The sequence below is a fragment of the Sebastes fasciatus genome, chromosome 10, assembly GCF_043250625.1.
Source record: "Sebastes fasciatus isolate fSebFas1 chromosome 10, fSebFas1.pri, whole genome shotgun sequence".
NCBI classification, from domain to species: domain Eukaryota; kingdom Metazoa; phylum Chordata; class Actinopteri; order Perciformes; family Sebastidae; genus Sebastes; species Sebastes fasciatus.
This window is the reverse complement of record NC_133804.1, coordinates 17,044,582-17,072,414: the sequence shown is the minus strand read 5'-3', so window position 1 is coordinate 17,072,414 and position 27,833 is coordinate 17,044,582. Positions and strand designations below refer to the sequence as shown.

General features: G+C 40.8%; 1 protein-coding gene across 3 annotated transcripts; it reads right to left on the bottom strand.

Moving 5' to 3' along the window:
• Positions 1–105: 105 nt before the first annotated feature.
• On the bottom strand, positions 106–27,833 carry LOC141775337 (uncharacterized). 3 transcript variants are annotated; one of them, XR_012595586.1, is made up of 19 exons: positions 27,612–27,833; positions 23,072–23,165; positions 22,717–22,894; positions 22,248–22,444; positions 21,905–22,008; positions 21,530–21,597; positions 19,623–19,884; positions 16,450–16,643; positions 15,653–15,778; positions 15,347–15,475; positions 12,904–13,026; positions 11,531–11,666; positions 8,871–10,342; positions 6,785–7,825; positions 5,606–5,886; positions 5,322–5,409; positions 4,150–4,750; positions 3,307–3,504; positions 106–2,953 (listed from the first exon to the last, which is right to left on the bottom strand). XR_012595586.1 is itself a non-coding variant. In XM_074648607.1 (19 exons), the coding sequence occupies exons 3-18, from the start codon at positions 22,876–22,878 to the stop codon at positions 3,383–3,385; spliced, it is 5,106 nt and encodes a 1,701-aa protein (XP_074504708.1). In that variant the 5' UTR covers positions 22,879–22,894; positions 23,072–23,165; positions 27,612–27,833; the 3' UTR covers positions 106–2,953; positions 3,374–3,382. The 3 variants fall into 3 exon arrangements, 2 of the variants coding, with proteins under 2 accessions (XP_074504708.1, XP_074504710.1); XM_074648607.1 differs by having other exon boundaries at positions 3,374–3,504; XM_074648609.1 differs by having other exon boundaries at positions 3,374–3,504; positions 21,530–21,594.

Below are 27,833 nucleotides of genomic sequence, written 5' to 3'. Positions count from 1 at the left end.
GCGGACCAAACAGGCCTACCGTCACAACATGAAATACAAAGTATGGCTTCTCGGACTCAAAGACACTCAAAGCTAAATGAATCCAAAAGAGAGACAACAGTTAAATTAAGAGCAAGCCTTTTATTCTAGCCGCAAACACAACACAGATACATTCACATGAAAGTGTCCAAAACAAGGCAACAAATACACAGTGAGTCCGTCACTGCCAAAAGACTACAGATCCCAGAGATATGAAGGCAGCTGAAAGGCAGGGTGTGTTTGTGTCAACATGGCAAATGAATGACGATGGCATCGAGTCAGGACAGTATCAGCTCACATTGTTCTAACTGAGTCAACAAGCCAAGGCCAGGAGAGAACAACTCTACCTCTAAATAAAATGTAACTCACTCCACACTTGTAACACAAATGTGTCAAAAACCTTCTGCTGAAATAATCTCAAAAGTCACTTAGAGAAAGCTCAACAAGGTTTTTTCAAGTCTCTCTTAAAACAATACTCACATACTAATATGTGTATACAGAAAGAATTAATAGTTCTTTCTGTTCCTCCTGTCCATACTGGCCACAAGGAGAACCTTTCTTAAAGCAATTTCAGTGTAATTAATCAGCGACAAACCCTGCAGTCCTATTTCTGTGAAGCCAATATGAGACTTCAGCTAGACAAATCAAGCAGGTGTCCTCCAAAGTTACAGTCTATTTAGTATGAAATTTCTTCGTTTTGTTATTATTCCTCAATCAGAACTCAGCAAGTAAACACTGATCATTAGTTGTGTTGCGTCCTTTTGAATAAACTGTGAATTTATTGTCCCGTTAGTAACCAAGCTAAAGCTCTCTAGAGAAAAGAGAGAAAAATCTCCAGGAGCTTTTGTCACTGACTGGCTCCAACTAGCCCTGCGAGTGTAGTCACCATGGCACCAAGCTTCTAGACCAAATATTTTCCTGAGACACGCAGATTATTTTCTCTGTATCACTTTCCTGTGTGACCAGGCCTAAAGTCAGACTGCTTAAGTTTCATATTACTCTACTAAACTTTAGAGTGTATTTTTACACAGAATGAGGACTGTGGATTTTGCCCCCCTCTCTTACATTCAAATTGCTTAAAGGTACAGTGTGTAGGATTTGGCGGCATCTAGTGGTGTGGCTGCAGATTGCAACCAACTGTTTACCCCTCCGCTTACTCCTCCCTTTCCAAGACTGCTGTAATGTGAGCCGCCGAGTGCCAAACTGTGGTAACGCCGTTCGCCTCGCTCAGAGGCTATCCTTACCATAATAACACTACTTTAGGAGCAATGGAAGTCAGATGGTGGCTGACGGTACCACGGTTTTGCACTCTGCGGCTCAAATTACCGCAGTTTCACAAGCATGTTGGAGAACTACAGTGGCCTTCAGGCAACGTAAAAACAGGAAAGTCTCTCTCTAGAGCCAGTGTTTGGTTTGTCCGTTCTGGGCTACTGTAGAAACATGGCGGAGCAACATGGTGGACTCTGTGAAGAGACTCCTTATGTAGATATGAAGGGCTCATTCTAAGCTAACAAAAAAATCTTAGTTTCAGGTGATTATACACTAATGAAAACAGTTATGAATATTATATTCCATTTCTGCGAATAGATCCCCCGAAATGCTACACACTGGTGCTTTAACAAAAGGATCTCTTTGTGGCTAGTATGGACGAGAGAAACAACTACCAGTAACTCTTTCAATGTAGGCCTACATGTGGGCATGTGTGTATAGCTTTAAGATAGACTTGAAAAAATGTGAACCTATCCTTTAACGTACTGGTCAAACCTTGTAAGCAAGCAACGTGGTGAGATCCTCTGTTATAGGGCATTATACAAACTGTACATCAACTCCAAATGTATCTACAAAATCTACAGTGTACATACAGTACATGTGGGCTACTGTTGTCTATGGCACAGTAACAAATGTGCAAGAACCAAAATCTATCAAGAACATCTGTCACATCACTCAAATAAATTAGATCTGATCAAATAAAATAAACCAACTTAATTTATGTGTATGCTCTCCTAATAAAATAAAGCTTCAAATGATTAGTTTTTGGTAAATTCAACCACTGAGTGCTCGTTAGTATAAGACAGAGAAGCGAAGCAGCAGAAGGAGGAGAGAGGGAGCGCAGTGTGCATCACCATACATGGAGCGGAAACCAACACAGGTTAGATTGAGTCATAGACCTGCTCGCCCCTCTCTCTCTCTCTCTCTCTCTCTCTCTCCTTCACACACACACACACACACACACACACATATACAAACAGTAACGTCAAGATGAGGACACACATGTCCATATTCACAGCTAACGTCTCACACACACGCTCACTACGCTTTCACACAATTTTTGTAAACACCGGCCTTCTACTAAAACACATTCAAGTGTTCATAAATAAGCCACCTCAAGGATTAAAAAGGAGAAAAAAAAACATATCACATTTTCACAACAGGCCACTCTTGGCTTCACCCTTTTGGAAAACAGGTCAAACATATCTTGACAAGCACTTGTTTAGAAAAGCATCAACTAGGCACTGTTTCATTCAAAGTAGGCTGAAGCTACCCCCATAAGTTAACGCTGCTGTGCTGAGGCACTAAAAACTAAACAGTCCCTTTGGAAAAGTAGTTGTAAACTTCAAATAAACATAAACAAACATCACTAAATCATTACCTCTGTACCTAAATATACAGGTGGGTGTGATGTGACAGCATTGTGATGGAAAGCCTCCACGCAGCAATCAGAGGATAAACTAGTGATCATTAAGACATTTTATCCACAGTGAGTGTTTATTCTGCCGGTGCAGGCCCAGTTACCTGCACACACATACAGAAGTCCATGCGTGATAGCAGCACTTTCTAAACTGGTTGCTGGTGACTGGAGTGTCCCTGTATAGCTGCTGTCGTCCATCACTGAGGTCCATCGTCAAGCCAGAGCGATCACTTCTTTCCACCAAATCTGTCAACCAGTATTCCAAAACATGCAAATGTAAGACTATATTTTAGGATAGATCTTCACCAAATAAAAAAGCAAACACTAATAATTAAACAAAGACAATATTTTCACTTGAATTTTGTGGAGTGTGACTATTTTAAAGGATAAGTCAGGTGATATTCTCAAGTTTTCTTATTTTCAACAAATCCTATCAAAATACAAAAAACAATAATGAACATGGGTATTAGGGCGGCAAATAATGATTATTTTGGGAAAAAAGTGGGAAACTACAGAGAAGAAAACCAGCACAATGTTAGTTTTGGTCTTTTTCTATTCAGAAATTGTATGTAAAGTTAACTTATTATTACTCAACATGCCTTTTGCATTTCTTAGTTCTTGAGACATAAAATCTGCAGCAGTTTTCTGAGTGTCTCTTGAGGTTACCTGTGTGTTTTAATCAGTCTCCTCCTCCTCCTGTTTCGTGTCTTTCTGAGGGACAGGTACGGCAGTTGTCCCTAACAAACCTCTTCTCACAATGTAGGGACACGAAGGACCACTGGGGATGTCAGCAAAACCTGCAGGATGGAAAGAGGAGGAGACAGAGGAATAAATAAGAGGATTAGGGGACAGCAGAGAGAAAGTGCAGAGAGAAAACATCTTTATCAGAAGGAACATTGGTTGTCTGTACATTACAGGGTCAGAAAGTCACAACCAAGATTCAGATACACAGAGACTGCAACCATGAATACTATTAATGATACTACGACAGGGCTCTAATTTTAATGGCGATTGCCAAATAAATTCATATTGAATCCTCTGCCCTTTTACTTTGTTTGCCAGCATGGCAATCCACATATCTCCTGTTCAAAATTTGGTTAATTAAACAAATATTCTAACATTTTGGGAAAGACACTTCTTTGCCGTCAGATCCAAATTTCACGTCATCCGGCGACCGATGAAGGAGGTGGACACTACTAGTCTAAGATAGAAAAATATGCCTTCCAACAACTCCAAAGCTGTTTGAAGACCCTTAAAAAATAATACACATCTTATATGTGCAGTTACCCAACAGAGCACGTAGACTGAAGATATGATGCTTCTTTGCAAGGATTTTGTATCAATTGTGTTTACGCAATTCTACACAAACCTAAAGTTACTCAAGTCTGATGTTTTAGAGTGTCAATTTTCATTTTTTTCACCCCGCAATCTTACAAAGTTACCTTTCATGACAACCTCCGGCAGCCCATAGGGTTCATACTCTGTGTCGTCAAAGGCGGCTGACAGCTGCGTCCTGTTACGGCGGATTCGTTCAGCCAGACGGGCCGGGTCAGCCGGGATGGGGAAGGAACCCGAAAACAACACTCTGTCTCCTACCTCTGCCCCCTCAGGTGATAGGAAAGGAGAGACAGGAGGGGATTCCACTAACTCTTCTTCCTCCTCCTCCTCCTCCTCCTCAGTCTGTGTGTATGAACAGCAGAGTTCAGAGGTTAATCGAGCACTGCGAGGATACAAACTCTCCTCTGTTTGACTGCTGACACTTTTCATTTCTGTCCTGAGATCTCTGTCCAAGGGATCATTGGTTGTGTTTATTTCATTGGTTGCTTTGGAAGCCTCTGGTGTGACCTCAGAATTCCCCGTGTCACACTCAGCTGATCTGGTCTGCTTTGGTTTTGAGACTTTGTGTGACTCTTTGGTGGCATGTGGTTGACCCGTTTTCTCAGATGATATTTGGATAACAGTGTCTCTCTTCTCTTTGTGTTGTGTTTGACAGGTATTTGACTGAGGCAAGAGGCTGATCTCGTGGTTTTCCTTTTCAGATTCCTGAGTCAAGAGAAACACATAACAATTAAAGGCCTAATCCTACATGCAAACAAAGATGTGTGGCTAATAATTCTTTATTTTCCCTAGTAAAGACAAGTACTGAGGACAGACAGGTGTTTTGAGAAATCAATTATAAAATAGCAATTTCCTTGAAAGAACAGTTTTTTTTGTCATTATTCATTCATCATTGAAAGCATTCTCCATACATGTTGAATTGTATACTTCCCTGAAGACATATTTCACATGTTTGTGTGTGGGTTACACTGCAGTGGCCTGGAATTATTTAATTTCAAGTGTACCAATTCAAACCTGTCTCTGTTTTCTCTATAATTTTCACCAAATGCCAGTTATTTCCAATAAACTTCTGAGGAAATTCTTAGTAAATTACAGGCCTATAAAATTAAGCTTCACTGGAAAAACTAATTCAGTTGTAACTCCTTCTAAATGGACTGCATTTATATAGCCACTAAGGGATTTCTACTAAAATATTCTATAAAACCTTGATATAAAGAGCCTAAAACACATAAAATGGTCTGGTATGTAAGTGAGGGATGATTAAAAGAAAAATCACCTGGACAGTCTGATTGTATTCCTGAAGAGCTGCATTCTTTTTAGAGGGATGGAGACTCTTTGGTTCAGGGAGGTTGCTGTGCTGAAGTCTTGTGATAAAACAAGAACAAAAAAGTTAATTCAAAGAATACACAAAAGAAGACAACAGAAGCCTATATACAGAAAATACATTAAACTGTACATGTATACATAATCATCTTACATACAGCATTTAACACAAGCTTTAAATGTAATGTTATTGCCATATTTGTCATCGCTTCTCCAGCCCTGGTATGATTGTGTTACCTGGAGAACAACATGCGGCCCTGCAGTTTGTTGGAGAAGCAGGAGAGGAATAACTCATCTTCTCTGACGACTGTCACATTACCAGGGCTCTCCTGCTGGATGGACTGGGACAGTCTGACAGCAGAGACCTGGTCCTGGGTCTCAGACTGGTTGTCTGTGTTGGGAAGGAACTGGTCAAATGTTGGGGCTGTTTGGGAGGCCAGTCTCCACATAACAAGCTCCTCGGCCTGCTGCTGGGTCTCCGCAGAGAGAGCTCGTAGACTCATCTGCAGCTCCTCCACCTGGACAGGAGGGGAAGGACAGGACAGACTGAATCAAACACACATCCCAAATAAAACTCACTTTGGAAAAAGATAAGCGCAATATACAAGTCGATCTTTACACAGTAATTCAGAATGGGAAAAATGTTTTTGTTGCTGGAAAATAAATTATATTCATGTTATCCTTTACTTATACTGTGCATCTATTCATTTCAAAGATAGGACATGTATCTAGTTTCCCAGTGAAGACTACCAACTAGGGCTGAAATGATTCCTCGAGGAACTTGAGTAATTCGATTATGACATTATGACATTGAGGTTTTGTTTAATCCCACAATGCGGCAGAGAGGAGAAACGTGCAATGAGAGCACACAGGAAGCAAGATCCCTGAATATTAATTAATCAAAAATATCAATTTTAAATTCGAACACATCATCACAGTTCAATCAGTTATAGTTAGGTTATAGTATCAGGAGTAGCCCATAAGATGTGTACCTTTTTAAAGTCATTTGAAATTATTATTATTATATTTATTTATTTTTTTGCATTTCAGAATATTTTATTTAAAACCCAGAATGTAATATGGCACTTAGATAATATTATTGTATACAATTTAAGCAATAAAAATGTAGATTTTTCTAAAAAGGACACCAATCGGTTGTTCATTTTAAGAAACTCGTCTTATTTTCTCTTTTGTATATTTACTATTGCTCCTTAATAAAGCAACGGTATTTTTTATCTGATTAATCGATGGAATAATTGGCAGAAAACTTGATTACTAAAATAATCGATAGCTGCAGCCCTATTACATCTACATCACAAACTCCGTTATATATTTAATTTTCCTGTCTATGTGATTAACTTAACAACCTTAAGTGAGACTTTGTTGTGATATTAGGAAGTAGTGCACTGTCACTACCTGTTGCTGTAGGCGATTGATGTGAAACTCAGACACTAAATCCAGCTCTTCCTCAGTCCCCGCAGTCTTCCCATCTTCCTTTTCTAAATCTCCTCCTTCATCTTCCCTCCTCTTCACATCCTGCAGCAGTGACTGCCGTGCGTCAGTGGTGACGTCATTCAGCAAACTAGGTGACCTCAGCTCCGCGAAGCAGGACAGAGCAGCATTTCCTGTGTTTTGGCTTTGCTTGATTGGGTCTTCTTGGTTTTCGCTGTCAGTGTGTAATGCTGGGGTCCTGGCGTCTGAGACAGTCAAGCCCTCTTTTCTTTGTTTCAGCTGATTCTCCTGTCGGAGAGCGAGCAGTTCTGCAACCACATCTGCCATTCCTCCATCTTGACTGCACTCCATCTCACGTTTCACACAAGCAGAGTCATGGTTACTCTGAGTCTTGACCTGAGAGCCTAGATGCTGTTCCCCTGACCGTAGGGCTTCATTGTCTGATTTGTCAATAATAGCTGTGGGTCTTTCAGCATCAGATTTCACAACCTTTAGTTGACCTGCGTCTCTCTGTACATTGGAGTCACCTTCTGCCAGTGAGTTTGTAGTGAGTACGGTGACAGCACACTCATTTTCCTGGTTTGACTGAAGCCCTGAGATCTCCACCGGCCTCTCATCTTGTGTCTCTTCTTTTTGTTCTCCATCCTCCACCTCTTTGACCGTCATCTCCTCTTGTGTCTCTTCTTTTTGTTCTCCATCCTCCACCTCTTTGACGATCATCTCCTCTTGTGTCTCTTCTTTTTGTTCTCCATCCTCCACCTCTTTGACCGTCATCTCCTCTTGTGTCTCTTCTTTTTGTTCTCCATCCTCCACCTCTTTGACCGTCATCTCCTCCTCTCCCTCTTTTTCGGCCTTGGGTGCAGCCAGCTCTTGCTTGTAGCGCTGCAGTTCCTCTCCCTGGCTGAGGAGGGCCCTCTCCTTCTCTTGCAGCTCAGCTAGAAGTCCAGCGATGTGCTGACTCTGCTTCTCAAAGGCCATGGTTAGCTGCTTTGTCTGACGTGTCACCTGAGAAGAAAATCAAAAGGACAGAAGAATAGAGAAAATGTTGAGAGAAACGGGTAATAAGCCACAGCAGCCAGAGCTTTATTGCGTTTTAAGAACAGCACATTTAAAAAAAAAAAGGGAAACCAAAGAATGTCTGTTGAAAAAGTTATATGCTTCCTTTAGTGAGTCAGATTGAATATTTGCTAGTATCTGTTGATTTGGTAATCTCAACCTATAAAACTAAATTCTACTTGGAAGAATGTGAATGCATGCAGTTAAGTCACTGTCGTAAATTTTAAGGATCTTTGCCACCTGTAAGTCAGGGCCTCACAGGAAACTCAGGTCATCTTACTGGACTCCCAGTGTCGTTTACACAAAGAGCTGTATTTGCTCCCATCAGGACGGAAGTTTACTTCCTTAGGTGGCAAATAACATATATATGAAATGTTTTATTCCATCAGCTGTTGGGTTTTTAAACAATATGCAATTTGACATGGTCCCCTGGTTTCTCAGATGGTTATGGGGAAAATTAGGTGTGTAGTTGTATCGTTTTTTGTACTTATTGTGTTTTTATTCATTGCTGACTGTACTTTTCTTTTTTTTTGTATTGACTGCTGTCTGTAAGTCCCCTGGGGGCATTAAAGCGCTACTCTACTCTACTCTACTCTGCTCTACTCTACTCTACTCTGCTCTACTGCAGCACCATCGAGTGGCTAACTTCTTTTATATGTCCAGGTTTACACATCATATTCTACAGACTCAATAAAACATCTTTGTTGGTACAGATCCCCGCAAAAATCACACCATAATCATTTTAATTTCAAGAATAATTGTGCAAAAATGATCATTCCTTCCAATATCACAAATCATAACAATTCCAATATCAGTCAAAATAGTCGCAATTCGATTTTTTTTCAAAATCGTTCATCCCTAAATGCAAGTGTTTTTAGTTTAGCAAGTGTGATTTAGTATATAAAATAGTTTTCTTTGTGTGTTATCAATATAAATTGTTTTGCTGTGGCTGGACAAACTTAATGCACTGCACTGTATATCCACCACTACTTACCTGGTTCTGCAGGGCCTCCAGTTTAACCTGGTACTGGTTAGCACGTTCTGTCTCCTTTGTATTCTCCTTCTGCAGGTGCTCTACCTCTTTTGTCAGCTCTGAAGAGGCAGGCTCAACGTTCTGGAGGTCAGAAAGTGACAGGGAAGATCCTAACAGAGAGTTTTGTCTGTAGTCTTCCAGGTCAGAGGCCTCTCCACCTGTTTGTCCCTCATTTGACAGAGGTGAGCGTTCAGGATCTATCAATGTTCGCGCTTCCTGGATGAGATCTGCTGTGGCCTGAGATACAAGCATGTTGCGTTGGTTGGTGGACTGGCAGAAGAGGAGGTGCTGCTCTGGCGAAGAGGGGAGCTTGTTGTCGAAGCAAATGATGTTGGAGTTGAGCTCATCATCATGGAGAGTTAGGTACGTCAGCGGGCTGTTGGCTACTGAGAGTTTCTCCTCTCCAGATGAGTCTTCTTCTCTGCTGCGCTTCAGTTCTTCCAATTCAGCTTTAAGATGTTCCATTTTTGTGCTCAGCTCTTTCTTTACATCTATGTCTGTGTTTGTTATTTGGTTCCTCTCCTCTTCCTCTCTCTGTCTCTCTTCTCGTTCTACAGCCAGCTGGGCTTTCACCTCTGCTAGATGTTTCTTTAGCTGGATGTTAAGTTCTATCATTTCACTCTCCCGGTCCTCTAGTGCTTTGTTTTTCTCCTCCTCCTGCTCCTCTCTCTCCTTCCGTTCTCTTTCCTCACTTCCTCTCTTCATCTCTGTCTCCAGAGCAGCCATGGCCTTCCTCAACCTCTCTGTCTCAGCCCTCTCGCTCTCCAGCTGTGCCTTCAATTCCTTGCCCTGCTCGTTCTTCTCCACAGCCTGGCTGGCACGTTTGCGGCCGAGTTGTTTGAGTCGTGTCCTGGCTTCTGTCTCGGCCCGTCGTTGGGCTTCCAGGTCCTCAAGTCGTTTCTGCAGTTCTTCGCGTGCATCGTGTAAATCTGAACGCAGTGTGGCGTTTTCTCTCTTGAGGTCTTCAGAGGCCTTGAGAGAGGAAAGCCTGCAACGATCCCCATCCACAGAGGTGTTGGTGGGCGTACCAGCAGCAGAGTGAGAGGAACTAGAGAGTATTTGATCAAATGTGGAGTGCTTGTTTGTCCCAGAGCTGTCACCCTCTATCGCCTCATTTCTACTTTTGTTATCCTCCTCGTGTCCTCCCTTTATTAAAAACTCAGAGTCTGGGGAGATAAGGTCAGCGATGTGTTCTGAGTCGATGCCTTCTCCTGGCTCTCTGTCAGAGGGGTAAGATGCTGCAATCTCTGCCCTTCTCTTATCCATATCCATGTCCTCATCCCTCTTCTGCTCAGCTAGGGTGGTGGCGTTGGGCCTCTTGATGTGAGTTGATGGTCGAGAATGAGGAGCGTAAGAAGGTTGAGGGGAGAAACTCTGTCCAACAGGGCAGAACTGGACAGGTTGTAGAGGGGGTGCTGGGACAGCTTTTTGTTCTGGAGTTAAAAGGAAAGAAATACAAACAACAGAATAAAAGATGTTTTTTACAGAGACATACAATAAGACAGTGGTTTCCAACCTTTTTCCTTGAGGGACCTCTTTTCTATCATTGGGTAAACTGACAACCCCTGACTAAGTGACTATTTTATCAATATTTCATATTATATTCAATGCATAACAATAACAGTACAGAACAACTGATAAACTGTACAATTAACCCAAATAATGAACACAATAACTGCAGGAAGTTTGTGTAAAGCGATTTGGATGAATTTTGAGCAGATTATTTCTTGTGAATATTGCATTAGAGATGACTTTTCCTGTTGTTTTTATGAACTTTTAATACAATTCTCAGTATTATGTATTTTTGGGGGGAGTTTTTAACAATCATACATACTTAATAGGCTTATTTTTTTTTACATATTCAGTATTTTCTTCTCCCTGACGCTTGGCCATTGCTCAATTAGGTCTTTTGTTGTTTTAACTGCGTATTTTTCTAATGCAGGAATGCAGAGGGAAGGCTCTGTGAATCTAAATATAACTGTTTATATCTTAAATAATAATCCAAACTTTAGAAATAACAATTTAATTTAGTTTTCTTCACAGAAATTAATGGAATGCTGAGATATAGGCCAACTGTATATTTTAGTTTTCTTACACCCCTAATGGTAAATGGTAAATTAACCTGCATTTAAAATGATGAAGGCCTCGAGACCCCCTGTGAAGCTTTGCTGACCCCTAATGGGGGTCGGAGCCCCAGGTTGGGAACCAGTGCACTAAGAAATAATAGGCACGAGGAAAAGCAGTAAAGACAGAGCATATCTCTATTTTTTTAATGAACACGTGCATTACTGGATTAGTTAACTGTGTTTTGATTTGAGAGAAAATGGAAGGCATATCATTGACCAGCAGGGAGCAGCATTGGGATAAGAGACTTCGGTGTTAGAGGGGAATTAACATGGCATATGTCATATTTTTCCTTTACAAAATTCCAAATTAATCAACAGGCCGGCATCCGGAGGACACTGATTCAAGTCTGTGTCATCAAGTATAGCAAGCAAGACACTGAATCCCTACCAACTCCTGACCTCTGACCTCCCTGTAGATCTCCCCATCAGTACATATCATATGACTGATAAATCTCAAGTATTTGTCCTCTCCCCCACCCACAGCTTGCTCCTCACCCTGCAGTTCCTTGAGGAGACGAAGGGCGTCGGCTCGCTCCTCTGCCAGTCTCCTCCCCTCCTCCTCCAGAGCTCGCTCTCTCTTCCTGCTCTGCTCCAGACTCAGCGCCACACCCTCTGCATCACGCAGCGCTTCCTAATGAGAGGATACAAAACACAAATAAGGTGGATTGAATCCAGTCAAATGGTCGGATTAGTTCTCAGCGCTCAGTTCACAGTAGAACCTTTATTATCCATAACAATGGGCTGTTTTGAGACAAAATTTTGAAATATTTTACATTAAAACCTCTACATCAGCGTCTTTACAATAAGTCTACCAGATGTATGTCCATGATAAGACATCCCTAATTTCTCATGATCAGTTTAAAACTAAGCCACTGATAACTATTTAAGAAGAATGTATAATTCTTGCCGAAAGTCTCCCTTTGATAAACACCGATCAGACCTAACATTAGGACAGCATGGGCACCCTGACCGGTCTGCGGTCTACGCAACAAAGTGCGATGCACTGTGTGTTCTGACACCTTTCTATCGGAACCAGCATTAACTTTTTCAGCAATTTGAGCTACAGTAGCTCTTCTATTGGATCGGACAACACGGGCCAGCCTTCGCTCCCCACGTGCATCAATGAGCCTTGGGTCTGACCCTGTCGCCAGTTCACCGGTTTTCCTTCCTTGGACCACTTTTGCTAGGTCCTGACCACTGGGATGTTTGTATTTCTGCAGCAGGACTTCCAAATAAGAAACCTTGTGAAAGGTATGCATTGAGAGCTACATGTAAACACAGTGTCACAATAGCAACAAAGCACAGACAAACAAGCCACAGATAAAGACAGCATTAATGCTGATGTTGCAAGCTGGAATACATGTCATGAACTGCCACAAACAAACTACTCTGCAGTGTTAAATGTCTTCTGCAGTGTGGCTGTACCGAGCTTTGGTCTAATAATTTTAAGGCAAGTTCAGCTGTTCACAATCCTGATCCAATATTAGGAATAGCACATTTGGGTTGGATATGAAGGTTCATTCCTTGCCATAGTGACTGACAGGCAGGGGAGGCGATTTAAGAAATCATTGATCAATTACAACTAATCTTTTTAGCTCTGTGAAATGCTCTCTAGTGCTACATCTTTATTAAACATAATAATGCAGCTGGATGATTGAAGAAGCCACAATTAACTTATAATTTATTTACAGTTCACTCATCTTAGACTGACATATGGCACATTAAGATGTTGTTTAAAAATGTATGGAGTTCATTATATACCCACTGCTCAGCTAATGAATTATTAAATAAAGTGAGACTCACTAGACTCAGGACCATCACTAGCGCATGCGTGTGTGCGTTTGTGCATGTGTGCGTGTGTGTGTTACCGTCAGTTTGGCTTGTGTCTGTGCCTCCTTCTTCTGGCTCTCCTGCAGCTGTCCCTCCGTCCACTTTAGTTTCTCTTTCAGAGTGTCTAACTCTTTGTCCAACGCCTGTTTCTGTAGAGACAGCTGATAGAGGATATTATGACTCAGTAGCTGATTAAAAAACTGAGAAAATGAAATCAAAGAAGACTGGAGGGAAAGAATATATACGAAAAAGAGGAAGGTAGGAGGTTAAAACGACAAAGAAGATATAAAGAAATAATGGCTGCTGTTGTTGTAGGCGCAGGAATCAGGACCAGTGAAGGGAACAGGAAGCAGGAGAGCAATCAGTGATCAATAACGAGCGTAATAGCTGTGTCTAAGGTCTACCTCTCTGGGGAAAGTGATGGAGACTTAACAAGCTGACCGGCTTCCCACCAGTGCTCATATGAAATGTTGTGGTAGACGTGAACAGTGTTAAAGGCAGCGTTACTGTAGAGTGCTTTTCCTGTTACATTTACAAATCCAGCAAATGGGTTACTTTCTACAGCCCTTTTAGATTAATTACTCTTGTGTCTTATGCTACCTTCATGTCATGTTGGAAATGGCAATATACTAGGGCTGTCAAACGATTAAAATATTTAATCACAATTAATCACATGATTGTCAAGTGATTAATTGCGATTAATTGCAAATTAATCACACATGTTTTTATCTGTTCAAAATGTACCTTTAAGGGAGATTTGTCTATAATATTTAATACTGTTATCAACATGGGAGTGGGCAAATATGCTTGCTTTATGCAAATATATGTATATATTTATTATTGGAAATCAATTAACAACAGAAACCCTCACAGGTACTGCATTTAGCAAAAAAAACATGCTGAAATCATAACATGGCAAACTCAAGCCCAACAGGCAACAACAGCTGTCAGTGTGTCAGTGTGCTGACTTGACTATGACTTGCCTAAAACTGCATGTGATTATCATAAAGTGGGCATGTCTGCAAATGGGAAACTGGTGGGTACCAATAGGGACCCCTTTGAAAATGGCCATGACCGTTTTTCCTCGCCAAAAGTGCGTTATCTAACCTCCTTCACGACAAGCTAGTATGACATGGTTGGTACCAATGGATTTCTTAGATTTTTCTAGTTTCATATGATGCCAGTATCTTCAGTCTAGCTTTAAAACTGAGCCCGCTACAACCTCCAAAAGATCGATTGCGTTAATGCGTTAAAGAAATTAGTGGCGTTAAAACGAATTAGCAAATGTTCCTTCAGCACACAACAAAGCTGTAATATGCTTTTAATGTAATATGTATGATTCAGTCATTTACTGCATTCAAATATCTAAAAGAGAAACATCTTGAAATTCTATGGGTTACTTATGACTGAAAGTGCACGCATGTGCAAACTTTAAAAAATTGTGAACAAAAAATTCCACAAAGAGCTTTGTATGTTGGTCACTTGGGTCACACGAAATATGCACTATCAGCAGTTGATTTGATCCGACCCACACTGTGCCTCTATTGTGTGTTTACTCTCTGTAGCCTTGTCAGATATAACAAGATAACATCTGTGTGGTTTACAAAGGGCTCAATGTGTGGGTAGAATGAATGCTCATTGTTAAGACTTTTTTTAATACGTCAACAGGCTCACCCTTGTGTCGAGATAAAAATTTGAATTATTGTTCTGCTGATAAAAGATAAATACCACTGCATTCCGTCACATAAAGGAAATCCAAATAAAAAGAAAAAGAAATTACAACACCATGTCTTCAACCACAAACACACTCCTCCATCTCTACATTCATGCAACTTGCCTCAACACACCTTCACACAAATCTTCCATCTATCTCCACCCTCATGCCTTCACGCCTCGCTTACTACGAACTCTTGACTATTTCTCACACACAAGTTATGAGTTTGTTTCACGCTTCCATAACCAAAGCATTCTGCAGCGTCAAACGTCGTCACACGGTCATTACCTTCGCTGCTCAACCTTTCCACTGGGGAGAAACCGAGAGGAGAGGAGGACGAAGCGGAGAGGACAGCGGGTGGGGGAAAAAAAACAACAAGAAAACAGAGACACAGAGGGCAAGAGAGTGAAACAACAAGGGCAAGAAGCAAGCGTGGGAGAAGAAGCGAGATAAGTTTATTGACCTTTGGGTTAAATAATACAAGTCCCAGGAGAAAGAGAGAGGGAGAGAGAGGAGAAGGGAGAGAGACAGAGAAAGCAGGAAAGAGAAACAAGAAATAGCTGAAAAAACAGAGCAGACATGTGAACCAAAATATAAAGAATATGTACATTTTGGTCCACAGTTTCCAGTGTTGATACAGATCTGAATTAAAGGATTTATTTTGGTAAATGTATTTGTATGAAAAGGCATATCAGTAGGCTTGTTGGCCTTATTCATGTGTATGAATTTGTGCATGCACAGTATGTACCTTGTGTGTGTCTATTTACCTTGTCAGCCAGGGCCTGCAGGGCATTGTGGAGTGTCCTGGCCTGCTGGAGCTCCTGGTTTAGCTTATTCACCTCCTGCTGATGCTGCTTCTCCAGAGTCTGCCTCTCCTTCTGAAGCTCTGTCAAATCCTGGAGGCAACACACACACACAACAAAATCTGAGCCACTATCTTCGAGTTTAATGAAACAAAAAGCAAGTTGGACACAAATTTGAAATTTTCTCTGGCTTCCCTTCCTTTAGCTGTTTCTCCAAGCGTCTTCTTTTATTTCTCTCAATCATTTATCTGTCTCTATCACCCATCTCACCCTCTGATGTTGTTTCTCCAGCTCTTTAGAGCGTTGTTGGTGTTGCAGTCGGCTGCTCTCTGCATTTTGCCTCTGACACTTCAGCTCTTCTAGTAGCTGCTTCAGCTTTTGCTCAGCTCCTGACACCTGTCACACAAACACAACATGTTCTCCTTAAAATTGACAATAAGACAACTTTGGAGGACATTAGTGGGTACCCTGTAGATGTAAATGGTCAAATTTGTGGGCTTGTTTGTGTCTTTGTATATGTATGTCACTTCTCTAAACCTGTTTTATCGACTTGCTTTTATGTGGTGTGTGGTGTTTTAACATATTTGTTAAATTATTTTCATTTCGTTCACCTTGTTTTTATCTTGCGATGCTGATAAGGGTTTCTGCATTTGACATTCTAACATCAGGAAAGCATAACACTTTGAGAGCGGAGCATAGTTACTCTGAACAAACGAGACAATGGAAGAATTGGCAGCCTCTCCTCGGCATTGTACACCGTTTGCCAAAAGGTTAGATTTCACAAAATATCAGCTGGATTGTTGGTACATCACAGAACATAACAAGGACACTGTTTTTCCAGCAATAACTGATTGTGTAACAAGTAAAATATTTCCAACATTTGTTATTTTCAGGAAAATCACAGAGAAATGTTTTGACAAATGAGGGCAACACCCATTTTGTGAAAAAAACAACAACAGGGCTCGCAGGAAATAAAGAACATTAGCAATGATGAAACATTTGTTTTCAGTAGTAGTATTAGTAGTATCACCAGTTATATCTGCTGTGTCTATAGTGGGTGTTTTTACCCGTTCACTCTCCTGGGCCGTGCGTGCGTGTGCCTGGCTGAGCTCGTCGCGGGCTTTTTGGAGGCTGAGCTCCCGGGCGCCGAGCTCCTTCTTGCTTTGCACCATTTCGCTCTGAATAGACTTCAATGTCCCGGCCTTCGCACGCAGCTCCTCTTCCAGAGCAGCCACACGACTCCATACTTCTGATAAAGATGCTGGGGGATGGACCAGACGCACAGAGACACACTGTTAATAAGCTCACCTGAACACATTTGAAGTACACCACAAAGACAATTTTAAACAGAATTTTTAACAGAAATAAAAATTTCAACACAGTTTGAAACCATCCATGGAGGATTTAGGGGTGGACTAAGAAAAAGTACAATAATATAATCAACTCTTGAGGGATAAAATGTTGTTGAACATATTGCACCTACATTGTTTTTTTTAACAAACGGCCACCAACAGTCAACGACACAGCAGCAACACACAGTTCACAAATGGGGTCAATCCATACAGACTGGCTCATTGATGACCACAGCTGTTGTAACTCTGTATGATACTTTCACAAAGCCTGTGGATGTCACGCTGTTGATTTCCAAAGCCAGGAGTGAAATCAATGTCATGTCCACTATGATGTCCTGTATCTTTTTCCTGTTCCTTTAATTTTACAACACTCTTCAACTTGTTTAAATGAAGAGCTACTACACAATGAAGTACCTACAATAATAATAACAAAACTATAGATTATTATAACTAACTATTATTATTAAATTATAACTAATTATTATTAACATCACCATCTTCTCTTGTACTGTTTTCACCATCTGTTGTGAAATCTGTTAGTATATATTCGTCTTTTACAGATATAATTGTGATCACAACTTGTTGTTCAGTACTACTAATCTAAAAATAACTTACTGTTGTTTTCTATTTACATTTACCAAAATACAAGCCCATTATGATGCGAATCTGAATAAAATCCTGCAACGTATATACTGTATGTGTGACTTCAATGATTACAGTGGAGAGGAGCATTATAAAAAACAAAGCAGCAAAAAGCCAGCGAACAAGCACACCTAATGTAAACACTGCCCCACCCCCCCACCCTCGGTGTCCTAGCAGCTAAAAGAAGCATTTATTGTTTCACATTGAACGTTCCCCTCCCCTTCCTCCTCTGAAAAAACACAAGAGAGAAAGAGGAGTGTTATATCACAACTATAAAATGTACTAACAGCCACTGTACATCATGAAGCTGGCCTGGGAGCAAACAGAGGAGTCTCTGGCTGAGCCAGTGATTTCCACACAACCTCTTATGTAACAAGTGTTGCTGAGGTTATACAGAGTACATGAGATTTTGTTGAGGTGGTCCCATCAGAGCTCATAATTTGGCCTTATTGCTCAGTTCAAGATCACGATAACAACTACAATCCAGTGACACAATTGCTAAATAACTGTCAGTGTATCAGTCTTGATGTAAATATGAAAATTTGAACCCATTTTTTTAACTTTATGAATAGCTATGCTATCTATTTTTCTTACTGTCAACAAATCCCATTAAAAAGCAACAATGAATTGGTTCTACCAACAAGTATTGACTGTGTTGCCAAAGCCTGACATAGCTTATTCTTCTGCCAAAGACCTCTATTATTGTACAAAAACGATTAAAAAAGAGAATTGAAGCATTGTAGCTCCTTTAGCCCTTCGTCCCCAACAAATGGGCCCAATCCCGATGTCTACACTCACAGACTTTGAGGCACGTTCCTGCAAAGTCCTTGAGGGTTTAGGGCTGTCCCACTGTCAAATCATCAAGTCCTTGAGGGCTCTCTCACAGACATTTTGAGCCCTTCATGAACACTCTCCGTCAGTCTGCATTTCTGCAGACTTTGCCTGAGGCAATTACCCATAAATCATAGCATTGTGACTTAAACACAGGGTTATCACAGTTAATAGGGGAAGCCCAAAGGCGTAAAAAAAAGGTCAACAAAGAGGACGGCACATGGGTATTCAACCAGGCATATTTAAATGTGCACAGAAACATTCAAATTAAGGATTTAAGATGATACATAAAAATCAGAGGAAAACAAGCATTAGACAATATTACACACCTGGTTTATTCATCAACCATTTCTTTTAATTTTGCTTAATGAAGTTTGACAAAAACAGGTAAATTGATTTTTTGAAAGTTACCTTCGGTCTCGTAAGGCAAGAGCCTAGAAGACGTTCAAATAGACGTAAAATAAAAACCCACAATTGGCATCGTCAAGGTAACGCGATATGTCGCCGCAAAGTGCTGTCCCTTTCATATTTATACCATTTCAAGGCCTTGCAGCCTCTCACACTCAACCATTTACCAGGTGATGTCCGTTAAATCCTTGAGGGTTCAGGGCTTAAGGCCTTAGGGGGGACATTGGGATTGGGCAATGCACGATTTGCTTCTGATTGAGTAGCATTTGCTAAAAAATACTGCTCAGTTATTTTAGGAACTTACTGAGCATTTTTTTTAAAGGAAGCTATACTGTACATCTGTGACCCATTTATAAAGATTTCAGTTTTCAATAGCAAACAAATTTGGGGTGAGACCGACAGAAAAGGTGGGGAAGACTAACACATTATTGTTTTTTCTCTTTTCTTGGGATTTGATGGCAATAGACCATAAACAAAATATAAAGTAACACCAGCCTTCCAAAATCACACCGTGGCTTATAAGCAGCAGTCAACTCTTAGTTTTTCTGACCAGGTTGCTCTCCATCTCTCAGTAAAAATTCAAGCCTAGCTGTGACTGAGCTTTTGCTGCTGTGGCCTCCAGACTCTGGAACAGCCTTCCTATTGACATTAGGCTGGTCAACAATGTTGTAAACAGCATCTGACAACCTATTTGTACTGACAGTGTTTCTAAAAGTGTTTCTGTAACAGTGTTTCTGTAAAACCCTGTATCAGAGCGGGAACTAGCATTCAATATTAGAAACTAAATTATAAAATCAAGGGATTGACTCAAAAAGCAGACAGCAGAACTTTTGCTTACTTCAGTTCATGCTGGTACCATTACCCAAGTACCATTAATCAGATAACTTAATTAATCCTGCTTTAGGAGACAGGCTGCCAGGCTGAGCTGTATGTTTTTATTTTGTGACTACTTATGGGCGACACTCAGTCGTGCCACATTACCATGGTGACCATTAGACATCACTCACCATCTGTCTCCGTCCTCTGGTCCATCTCCTTCCCACAAAGCCTCGGCTTCGATTGGCCTTGACTGATGACATCAGCGCAGGGTGTCTGGGGAGAAATAGGGGATGGTCTCCTGGCGGCTGGCCTCGAGTCATCCCGTTCCCACGGAAACGCAGCCAAGGGAGAGGGAGAGAAGGTGTCCGATTGGTCGGACGAATGACGCTGGGGTGTGTTCTTGTGTTGTTGTGGTGATGAGGCTGAGCCCCCTTCGGAGAACTGGAGGCGCTGCAGAAGGGAGGAAAGAAGGAAGGATAAAGAGAAAAAGGACGACATCAAACTAGAAAAAACATTTTAGCAGAGTTTACAAACAACCGGGTTCAAGCTCTTTCCCTTTGGCTTAAACAGCATTTTACTGAAGAATGACTCGTTGCTGTTATGTTCATGATTCCTGAGTATAAATTGACTCTGTACAGCCCCACCACATATTTGTGATTGTGACACACAACACTTTCTGAACATAAGAAAAACAACAACAACTTTTTCCTTCATTTTGACCTGTAAACAAGTGTTTTAGAGTTTAGCAGTGCACAAGCAGGAAAAACCTTCTTTTCTATATATTTCTTACTGTAATCAAATCACATGAAAAGAACAAAGCCAGCAATAATCTGATCTGCTCTTACCAAATACTGTCTCTGTAGCCAAAGCCTGATATAGTGTATTCCTCTGTTCCATAGACCTCCAAACAATCAATGAGCTACATCATTGCACTGGGTGATATGTTCCTTCATTATGATGAACATTGCTATACCCGGCAGCCCCTCTTATCTTATTTTGACCGACTGACCGTGCTTCCGTATGATTAAGACAACTTGTATTTTCTATTTTTTGTAGTATATGTTTTAATTTTATTTGGACGTAGTGTATTTGGGCAGACTAATGGACTTATGGCATAAGAAATGTATTTCTCTCCATCAGCTACAATTGTATGACATCATAAAGTTTGATTTATGTAAACAGAAATGACCACTAACAGTTAAACTGTCCATTTGTACATGGTAAAGTTATTTGCAATTTTATCTGTAGTTTGGGATTCATCCTATAATTATCATTACTGTCAACGTGTACTTCATTTTTTATTATTAATTTTATTTTAATTTACTTTTTTAATCTTACATTCTTTTTCTTTTTATTAATTTAACTTTGCTTTTTGTTCTTTATCCTTTAACCGTTTTGCCTTTCAGCAATGGGCAAGCATTGGGAACGAGGGGGCTTTTGGGGAAAAAATACCAAAATATGGAGGGACAATCATTTACATTTGTGCTCTATTTTTGTATGTTTCTGTACACCTGATGCTACTCCTAATAAATTATTATGGGGAAAAAATGATGGTGAACATGGGCACAGTAGCTTATTTTAAGTCAAACCCGCATATGCAATTCTGCTATCTAAACACTCACTAGTGCACCAAATTCAGAGCTGAAAATAGTCCTTAACAAATACATTATGTACTCCTGTTTGAGTAACATTTGCTAAAAAACTACAGTGCAGCTGTTAACTAACAACTAACAGCTGTTTCTGGAAATTATTGAGCTTTTTTTAAAGAATCACTATTTATGACCTTTTTAAAGCTTGATGTCTTCAGTAAGAACATATAGCCTGAAAGCCACAGACAGGTTAGGAAGGTCGCAAAGTATTGCGAGACGGACATTGTTGATTTTGGTCTTTCCATGGAATTTGTTGACAATAAGAAAAACACAGAAAAGAAAGAGTACCTGGCTATTAGACAACAAGCCATGAAAACAGCTGTTAAGGAAGTTCTGTTTAACTGACATGAAGTGACAGAATTCCTATAACTGGAGAACTCCAGCTTCAATCTAAGATCCATTGATCTTGAACGAGCCTATAGCATAAAAAACATGCTGGTACTTACTCGGCTGTGAAGCGCCCGGCTCTGTCCTTCATCTCTGTGCCCTGGCCTCTCCTCCTTTCTGCTTCCTACTGGGCAAAAACACAGCATATGGATTGGACTTGGCACCTAAAGCCAATCAACAAAGCTGAACAGAAACAAAAGCAGTCAAGAACCCAAATGGTTTACTGACGAGAGGAAATATAAATACATCAGTCCTTAGAGAGTGAAGGGTTGGGAAAGGACAGGAGCTGAGGGAGTTTATTTATAACCTCTCAGCTCATTTGGGAGTCTTGTGGTTTTTCCGTTTAATTTGCCACACTATACATTCCATTAATGAAAAGCTAAAAAAACACCAGAGGGAATAAACACAGCAGTCGTAAAGTTACAGGACTGTACCATTGTGTTCCCAGGGCGAGGTTGTATTCCAGCAGGGTGTAGAAAACAGAGTGGTATCTGCCGATCTGCTGCTGTTCTGCAGCTTCTCCAGCTCTGCCTCCAGCCTGCCAGAGGAGGAAAGAGTTCAGTGTGGGCAAAGAAAGTTCAGGAAGAAGGTATGGTCCGATGAAATAGACGAAGGATTTATCTTTTAATATGGCACCATTAACCAAATGAGAATGATTCATTACATCTAAAAATCAAACAAAACCCATATTTTAGAAAAGTACTGGAAAAAACAATAAAGTACAATGGGCAATTTGTATTGGTGTCTATCTATGAATGTCATTTCACTGGTCCTAACCTTTTTACATCCTGGGTGAGTTTGTTGTTGGAGGTGCGAGCAGCCTCTACCTGGCCCTCCAAAGAGCATACTTGGGCCTGCTTGGTCTGAAGCTCCTGAGTCAGACGCTTGCTGCTGGTCACTGCTGCCTTGGCCTCCTCTTGAACACACTGGAGCTCCCTCTGCACACTCTGGAGCTCCCCACGGACCTCCTCATACTGAGCAGGGGGGGAGGAAGAGGAAGGGAAAGGTATATATTAGAGGATTACAAAAACTGAAAATACGAAATCCTGTCAAAGATGATTGACTATGTTAGTATGGCAGGATTATACATGTTAGCAAATATTTATACAACATAATATTAAGCTTGCATGTTTCAACTGCATTGCTCATACAGTTGTTGAAGAAAAACAATGTCTTGGTCACACCAGATGATAGTGCTATATTGACATGGAGACTTGGATGTTGCTCTTAACATGGCTGCTTGTACCTTCCCAGTCTGTTTTTCTAGGCTCGTATGGATGTTGTCCAGTTGCAGCTGTTTCTGCTTGTTTTCTCTGGACAGTCGCTCCTGATGGACCTGCAGCTCCTTCACCTTTTGCAGGACCCGTCCAGAGAGCCCCACCGTCCAGTCTTCCTCAGCCCAGCTCATCTCTCTCTGTCTGGGCCTGACAGGGGTTGGAAAATAACATTAGCACAAAAACTCAAATACAAGTTAAGTTTTACTTCTGGGTTTTTAGTCTGCCTGCATTATAAGACAGAAAAAAAAGGTAACTTGGTTTATGAGGACTTGGGATGGACATTTGTGTTAATGCATGCATCCTCGAGACAAACTACTAGCTGACCTGTCCTATTCCTGCTTGACAGATCCAGAATTAGACAGTTCCCGGAGCCATGGGAGTCAGTAGATGGAGGGAAGAAACCAGCAACACACACAGTCTGAAACAAAGAGGAAGTACAGGCCTGTTAAGTAAGGTGCAGGGAGCTCTTGTGACAGACGATCAAATCCACACCACAGGTATCTAAACATGTTTCAATCATCTGTGCCTGTGGCTGTGTGTCCTGTCTTGAATATTTTATGTTGCTAAGGCTTTGATCCCTCAGGGAGACGCTGGTTGTCACCGCTGGGCAGCTGTGACTCAGTGTTTTCCAACACAAACTGCCTGCAATGTTCCAAGAGCACTTCAAGTTGAAAATAAATCCCTTCTCAAACTTCTGCAACATCAGTTATATGCTCACATAAAAACTGAAAATGTTGTTAAAATTTTAAATCACAAGTTAAATCTGCAAACACTGCATTTACTAGCACTTTATATGTGGGTTAACACCAACAAATGCACAACAAGCAGAGATAAAAATGAGAGTGTTGGAATGAAGAAAAGCCTGATTGAAAATGGCCCGACCAAAGTTTTGACATGCCCTCCAGCCTCAAGGCTATTAACATCATAACACCAAACAGTTTCTGTCATAGCTCACAGATTGTGTCACTGTATTGTTTACCTGTTCTTGATAACAAAAGCGCCGGAAATACATCCCTCAGTTCAACAGAGTATTAGTGAAATATTCACCTCATTATGACACCTGGAGTGACTACAAAGACTGCACAGTATAACAGTATAACACTTTTGAGGGACTTCTTCCAAGTCAGTGTGTGATTTCATTAGGTTGACAAGCTGCATTTTCTCCAGGGTGGGAAATTAACTTTTTAAGATGTGAACATCTACCAACCACTAAAACATAAATCATTATTTTGTGTCTGAAATCTACTGCCATTTAAATATTTTACCAGCACTTGGCTGGTGGCTGGTGACAATTTCCCACACTAATTTGGTCTAGGGCTGAAACTATCAATTATTTCATCACTGATTAATCTATAAGTTAATTAACATTATTCATCAATTCATAGTTTAGGCAATAACATGTCAGGAAATAGTGAAAAAATCCCTGTCACAATTTCTCAGAGCCCAAGCTGACATCCTCACATTGCTTATTTTGTCAGAACATCAGTTCAAAACGCATTTTACTACGATATAACAAAGAGAAAAGCAGCAAGTCCTCATATTAAGAAGCTGGTACCAGAAAATGTTTGGCCTTCTTCTGAATAATTGACTTAATTAAACAATTATCACAATTATAGGCAATGGCAGTGCCTTGGCAGCTGAATGGTTACTGTGCATGCCTGGGACCTTTGTTGCATGACATACCTCTCTCTCTCTCTCTCTCTCTCACTGTTTCCAGTCTGCCACTACGCTCTTCATATGTCCAATAAAGGCAAAACATGCACACAAAGAAAATTGTAGCCGATTAATTTTCTATCATCAACTATTTATTTAAGGTTTAGTCTAGTTTAATGAAATTTAAATATACTGATAAAATAAAAAATCTGACTTTGTCAGGGACAGAAAAATAAAGTCATGGACATATTTCCGTTGTTGTCATTAGTGTTTTTTAGGGCTGCCCTCTCTTAGCTGATTAGTTGATCAATTGGTCGTTTTGGTCTTAGTCAACTAAGATTTCTTTAGTCGAGTAGTCGTTTTTTATGCTTTTTTCATGCTGAATGACTTATTTCCGATAAACTTATGAGCACATCTCTAGTAAACACAAGATTTAAAGTGGTGCTTTTGTGTGATTCTTTGTGGAGAAACTCTGTCAATTAAATCAACTAATAGATTAGTCTACAAAATCTGATTAGTGTCTTATAAGTCGACCAAGTATTTCTTTGGGCGTCACTTATCAAGATAGAAACAGACCTAGTGGTTTAACTAAGAAACACACTATGTACTAGCATCATCCATTGTTGGATTCTGGCAGGTGGCCATTGCTGTTGCTCTCTCCCAATGTCTTGCAGCCACTTGCATATTTTACCAGCGGGTGCTAATTTCCAACCTTGATTGAATAGTTTCTTTCCCCCAAGAACAAGAGAAAGTACAAGCTTGTAGACATAATCACATAACAGACAACTGTTGTATGCCATTGTTCAAGATGCAAACAATAGATTAGCTTAAAACCTAAAACAACATGTTTGTTTAAGAATATTATGTACCTGACACTAATGCCTTTAGGAGGATCTGTCACCTTCATAAGTAAAGGAGGTAGTTTTCTTTATTAGCTACATGCAGGATCTAAAATTATTTTTTTTCCTCACATGGCCACTGTGGCAGGTCACTGAACATTTCTACTAGCCACACAATTGTTTTGTCTGCCACTTCTGAAATCTATTTAGAACGCTTTAGAATCGTAAACACTAGGACTGTGTATCGGCAAGAATCTGGCGATAACATACGTATCATGATACAGGGGTTGCGATTTAAAAATATTGCGATATATTGCGGTACTGTAAGTAGACAATATATCGCGACCTTTTTAAAAATCTAATTTTAGGAAAACTGTCATACTATAAAAAACACACCGCCATGTGCATACAGTTTGAGTCAATCGGAATTGTAGGATCTACATTTGCATTTATCACAGACGGTGCATATCTTTGCAAATAAAATAAAGTATTGACTGAGTTCATCTTTGCATGTAAACTATTAATTAGAATTCAATACAGAGTTTTTGAGAATCGATAGATACAGTATCACAAAACATAATATTGCAATACTCTATATTTTCGTCCACCCCTAGTAAACACTGAGTCAATGGTAACAGACAGTAGAAATATGGATCATGTAACTTTAATCCCTGACTATTTTTAATTTAGGAATTGCTTTTTAACAATAATATTTCTTAATATAAGGATTCTGCCATCGTGGCATGAAATTTTTACCTGCCACAGCCAACATTTACCCTGTATTCGACAGTTGGCAGGTGCTAATTTCATTCCCTGGCTACATGACACCCACATACAGAATATAACTATTACCCATCTCTAAGTTGAATCTAAAGATGTATGTTTGCCACCCCTAGCTCTGGTTTTATGACCTTTAGCTTCTCTCACCTTTAACCAAACTAAAGACAGAGACCAGATTATCTACCATTCTTAATATAATTAGTTAGTAGATCAGAGCAGGTTTAGCTGGTTCATTAAAGGAGGAGCATGAGGAGGCAGAGATCCAGTAGTTGTACCCTGGCCTGTAGTGATGTGTTGGTCGCGAACGAGTCGGCTCTTTGAGCCGGCTCTTTTAAGTGAACGGTAGGAGCCGGCTACAGTCCGAGAGACGTTTTTTTTTTGTTTTTTTTTATTAATTCAAGGTAGAATGATAGGACGATCTTCACCGCGCCATTGGCACTCCATGCACTAACTGTGACTGAATGTTGTGTTAATGACGTCCATGCGACCAATCAGGTGATGAAAGACAAGGATCATACCATCAAGCAGGGAGGGGCGGAGGTACATAGCAGGAGGAAGAGGAGTGCGGTGCGCGAATAGCAGACAAGATGAGTGACAGTAGGAAACGAAGCAGCATGACAAATTATGGTATTCTGGAAATTATATGGTTTAGTGTAATTATATTGAATAATTTAAAGGGACTATTTGTAACTTTCAGAATTGCTTTTTAAAAGTGACACCTGTGGCCGTTAAGTCAACGAAAGTCAGCGCCGGGCTCGCGCTTGCTCGCTCTAAATAGACATGAACGAGCATCGCTCAAAACAGTGAGGCGACACAAGGGGCTGGAGCAGGAAGAGAAACGTTATTGCCTACTGACTGAGCCCGCAGGGAGACACTGGCACCCGGTCGGAGACGATAGTGTTACTCGCTGCGGAGCCCCGCTACTTCACAAGACACGGAAAACCTCTGTCTGTCTGGAGGAGCTGCAGCATTTATTTCTGCAAAAACGTCCAATTCATTAGATATTCTCAGAGCTACTAACTCTCCTGCAGTGAGTAGTGAGCGCGCATCCACGTCTAGAGGTGGAGCGAGACAGCGAACGCTTGCAGTGTGTGAGTGAAGGCAAGCATGCATGGGATCCCGACCCGGTAGATTTATACACTTAAAAAGTTACAAACAGTCCCTTTAAGTGATATATGTGCACATATACTAATCATAGGTCAAAACAGCCCTAAATTTGGCTGAATTATAAAAGGCAGAAGTGGTAAAACGAAGAGCCGTTTGGGAGCCGAAAGAGCCGGCTCTTCTTGGTGAGCTGAGCCAAATGATCTGGATCACTAAAAAAGAGCCGGAGTAGTTAGCCCGTGCTGTACCAGCGTCTGATCACGAGGTTCAAACACACCAAGAAACAACTGGCAACTTACACAAAAAAAAAGTTGAATGTCAATGAAACGTCCAGCCTGAACACGGTCAGTGAGTTAGAACAAAAAAAAACGGTTCACCGGTCCAGGCAGACTTCTCTACCGCCGGTTAGTGCTCGCTCCATCAGCGGTTAGTGCCTAGCAACTAACCTTAGCTCTGATGCTACGAGCTAACAGACCAAAGCTACTTACCAGTCACTTTAGAGAGTAACAGCCGCTGGGGAGGCTCACACGCACACACAGAACCGTGACGGTGCTCTGATAGTAACAACAGCCTCCGGTTCTTCACTACACACCGGGACAAACGGTCGCTGTTGAACGGAACCGACGCTAACGGCTGACACTAACTGACAGAGTTCATATCTGAGACGAGATGCCGCGCGCCTCTCTCTCTCTCTCGTGCAGCTGACAAAC

Bases quoted from the DNA above. Each gene is read 5' to 3' on its own strand.
- LOC141775337 (XM_074648607.1), bottom strand. From the start codon at position 22,878: ATGAGCTGGGCTGAGGAAGACTGGACGGTGGGGCTCTCTGGACGGGTC. The intron at 15,476-15,652 runs GTGAGATGGGTG...TGTTGCCTCCAG, and splicing joins TGGAGAAACAACATCAGAGG to GATTTGACAGAGCTTCAGAA. The intron at 5,410-5,605 runs GTAACACAATCA...TTTTATCACAAG, and splicing joins GGCCGCATGTTGTTCTCCAG to ACTTCAGCACAGCAACCTCC.